General features: G+C 45.8%; 1 protein-coding gene across 1 annotated transcript in view; it reads left to right on the top strand.

The window, feature by feature from the left end:
* Positions 1–3,904, top strand: part of LOC123095543 (ABC transporter F family member 1) — a 4,777-nt gene extending 873 nt beyond the window's left edge. Inside the window, exons 2-4 of the mRNA XM_044517038.1 lie at positions 586–870; positions 1,049–1,283; positions 2,487–3,904. Of these exons, the coding sequence (XP_044372973.1) occupies positions 586–870; positions 1,049–1,283; positions 2,487–3,550 (1,584 nt within the window). The 3' untranslated portion in view covers positions 3,551–3,904. The remainder of the gene's footprint in view (positions 1–585; positions 871–1,048; positions 1,284–2,486) is intronic.
* Positions 3,905–4,310: the final 406 nt, after the last annotated feature.

Consider the following 4,310-nt stretch of genomic DNA (forward strand, 5'->3'; position numbering starts at 1 on the left):
CTGCGCTGCAGATGCACATCAGCACCTAATCTAATCCCCAACAAAACTAGTCTTCTAGTGGTACAGAACAAGCACACGTTTTTTTGTCTTGCCGGATGGCTTGGATTCATTATTTAATTATTATTATTATGACTTGTGTGCGCCTCGCCCCGCCCACTCTCTTCTGATTATTATTATTATTATTATTATATCACAAGAAAGAAAGATTACAATATGGAAAATTTTCTTTCTATTGCGTTAGATGCTTCTCTACTCTACTGCTATGCTATGCTAGATCAGCTCAGCACTGGAGGGGAGGGGAGGGGAGGGGAGGCATACTAATATTCTACTCCCTGGTCCATTTGCAGCAATTCCTAGCATATAAACATCATGGATTAGATTAGATTAGATGGTGAAATAGTATGCACACACACACACACCCTTCATGTTTGGTAGGTTTATAACATTGCCCACTACCTTCATTCTCTGCAACTGCAACGCTACCTTTCTTCCACTAAAGGAAGGTACATCCAAGATATAATATGAATGATCTACCTCTGTTTTCTGTCTGTCTCTCTTGATGAATGAATGACACTTCACTTGCAGATAGAGTCTCTCACTTTAACATTCCACGGCCACGATCTACTTGTAGACACTGAGCTGGAGCTCAACTACGGCAGGCGCTATGGTTTGCTTGGTCTGAATGGCTGCGGCAAGTCCTGCCTTCTCAAAGCAATAGGGTGCAGGGAGCTTCCTATCCCAGAGCACATGGACATATACCACCTCAGCCATGAGATCGAGGCTTCAGACATGTCTGCACTTGGAGCTGTCATTAGCTGTGATGAAGAAAGGGTCAAGCTCGAAAAAGAAGCTGAAGTTTTGGCTGCTCAAGTATGTTTCTCTTCTCATCAATCAATCAATTTTTCTGCTATCATCATCATCTTGTTCTTCAAGCCCCCTATGTACCTTTCCTTTTGCAATGCCTGCTCCTGCTCTGTTGTTGTACTACTGATACCGACTCATCTCTCAACATGTTCTGACGAATACCTACTTGTGCTGGCATGTTTAGGATGATGGCGGCGGTGCAGCTTTGGAGCGCGTATATGAGCGGCTAGAAGCAATTGATGCATCCACCGCTGAAAAGCGTGCTGCTGAGATTTTGTTTGGCTTAGGCTTTAACAAGCAGATGCAGGCCAAGAAAACTAGGGACTTTTCTGGCGGCTGGCGCATGAGGATTGCTTTGGCAAGAGCTCTCTTCATGAATCCAACCATCCTTTTGCTCGATGAGCCTACCAATCATCTCGGTGAGTTTTTCTCCAACCCATGTGTTACAACTAGTAAAGTGGGCCTGGTGCTTTCTGTTTCTTTAGTACCAAATCACATGCTTTTCAGCAAGCTTTACCGTGACCGGTTTTAGGAGGTACGTATATAATTATGGGTCATCTTAGATGCGATGCATTGGCCTGTTGGGATTTAACGGCTGCGCCATATATTTAGTCCAATGCATTTTCTACAATCTGATTTAGAGTGCCGGCGAAAGCATATGGAGCTTTTTATGTTTGTTTCAGGTGGAGTTAAATCACATCATTTGAACATATTTGTTTGGATATCAGTTTTTTTTATAATAATAAAAAAAAAAGATCGCATAGGTTACTAGGTGGACCTGTGGAGTTGGCACACACGTAGGGGAGCAGCAGCTGAAATATTAGGCCAGCTGAATATGCTGGTTATCTCGGTTTAGCTAGATAATTTCTTCAATATAGGGTCTTATCTTCAATACAAAGCTTAGGCCGAAATGCTAGACAATGTCCCTGTTGGAAGGGTGATCCATTATCAGTGAAACTAGGAAAAATGAACAATGATGAGCTCCATATGAGTCAATGGTTTTTATTATTTAAAAAAAATGCCTTTCAATTTTGCCAAGTTAAAAGGTTCAGCCATGGCTTCCTTTGTTACGGTGAACAATGATGTGTGCCTTGCTGTAGGAATGCCTGGCTGTTGGAGCAGCCATACTGGAGAACCTGTTGGTCCGCTGACCACAAAATCACCATGAATGTAGGTTGTTACAGGTTTTGATTATATATACATGTCTCGGCACATTTGGGTTTTAATTCCTGACTTTGTTGGACTTTACTCTGTTGGGTGGTGCTAGGATGAAACTTAAAAAGCTACACTTATAGTTCTCTAGTGGACCTGTTTTGCCCAAGATTTACTTGCGCTGATTGTGAGACGGTGTTGGTAGATTGTTTTGATAACTCCATTTTCTCATCTTCCATTGACACAATCAGTTTTATCATGTTTAGGAACGTTTCTAAAAATAGCATGATTACTGCTTAATTAGCTGCCATGCGGCTATTTCTCTTAGAAAAGTGACACATGTTTGAGTTGATGCTGACTGAGATAATAGAGTACCTAGTACAAAATGATTTCTAAAGCCAAATAAATAAATAAGCTTTTGTGGATTAATAGTAATAATATTGCTGCCGATTCTTTGACAACATTTGCAGATCTTGAGGCATGCGTGTGGCTGGAAGAAACGCTGAAGAAATTTGACCGTATACTTGTTGTGATATCACACTCCCAAGACTTCCTGAATGGAGTATGTACCAACATCATCCACATGCAGAACAGGAAGCTGAAGCTGTACACTGGGAATTTCGACCAGTATGTGCAAACGCGGTCTGAGCTGGAGGAGAACCAGATGAAGCAGTACAGGTGGGAGCAGGACCAGATCGCGTCGATGAAGGAGTACATCGCACGCTTCGGGCACGGGTCCGCCAAGCTGGCACGGCAGGCCCAGAGCAAGGAGAAGACTCTGGCCAAGATGGAGCGTGGCGGGCTGACGGAGAAGGTGGCGAGGGACAGGATCCTGACGTTCCGGTTCGCCAACGTGGGCAAGCTCCCGCCGCCGGTGCTGCAGTTTGTGGAGGTGACGTTCGGGTACACGCCGGACAACCTGATCTACAAGAAGCTGGACTTTGGCGTGGACCTGGACTCACGGGTTGCGCTGGTGGGGCCGAACGGGGCTGGGAAGAGCACGCTGCTGAAGCTGATGACGGGGGAGCTGGTGCCGCTGGACGGGATGGTGCGTCGGCACAACCACCTGCGTATCGCGCAGTTCCACCAGCACCTGGCGGAGAAGCTGGACCTGGACCTGTCTGCGCTGCAGTACATGCTGAACGAGTACCCGGGCAACGAGGAGGAGCGGATGCGGGCGGCCATCGGGCGGTTCGGGCTGTCGGGCAAGGCGCAGGTGATGCCGATGCGCAACCTGTCGGACGGGCAGCGGAGCCGGGTGATCTTCGCGTGGCTGGCGTGGCGTGAGCCGCAGATGCTGCTGCTGGACGAGCCGACGAACCACCTGGACATTGAGACGATCGACTCGCTGGCGGAGGCGCTGAAGGAGTGGGACGGCGGGCTGGTGCTGGTGAGCCATGACTTCAGGCTGATCAACCAGGTGGCGCAGGAGATCTGGGTGTGCGAGAAGCAGGCGGTGACGAGGTGGGAGGGCGACATCATGGAGTTCAAGGAGCACCTGAAGAGCAAGTCGGGCGGCATGTCGGAGGACTGAGCCGAGGTAGGTTTTGCTGTGGCTGCAGCATCCGGACCTCCTGGCATGCATATCTATCTAGCAAATGTGTAGAAGATGTTTCCATTCTGCTGCTGGTTGAGTTGTTTTTTTAGTACGTCTAGTCTAGTATTGTATTTGAAGAGGTGTTACCATGAAGATGAAGTTCTGCATGCATATGACGGATGATGCTGAGAGTTGGCAAAGGCACCAAACAGATGCATGTAACGAACTAAGTTTATTTTATCAAGTTTTTGTCACCTGAAACTCTGTTTTTATTCTGGCTGGCTGGCTGGCTTGTTACTTGTATTTATTTATTTATTATTAAAAATGGTTGTATACTGCTTAATTTTTATATATGCATGCACATATAAAGTAGCAACACAACATTGGTTCTATTGCTAATGCTAGGTCTGATTTGTTGTGTGTAGTGCATGTATGGTGAAAAACCAAAGTGTGATACTAGCATTTTATATACACGTCTCGTCTTAAATTAGTCGTTTCAGATTTGTCTAGACACGGATATATCTAGGCACGATGTTTTAGTGCTATCTAGACGAATGGTCATAGTGGGAGTAACTTAGACTAACATGTATATGTTACTAGCTCTGCAGTGAGGAGTAACACTTGATATGAATGTGATGTTACCATAATAACTACTCCCTCCCTCTATAAAATATATAAGCATGGATCGAGCTAGATAACATGTGATTTGCAGCAACCAACAAACTGCACGCCAGCGAGAAAGGAACTAGAAACCCAA

The sequence above is a fragment of the Triticum aestivum genome, chromosome 4D, assembly GCF_018294505.1.
Source record: "Triticum aestivum cultivar Chinese Spring chromosome 4D, IWGSC CS RefSeq v2.1, whole genome shotgun sequence".
NCBI classification, from domain to species: Eukaryota; Viridiplantae; Streptophyta; class Magnoliopsida; order Poales; family Poaceae; genus Triticum; species Triticum aestivum.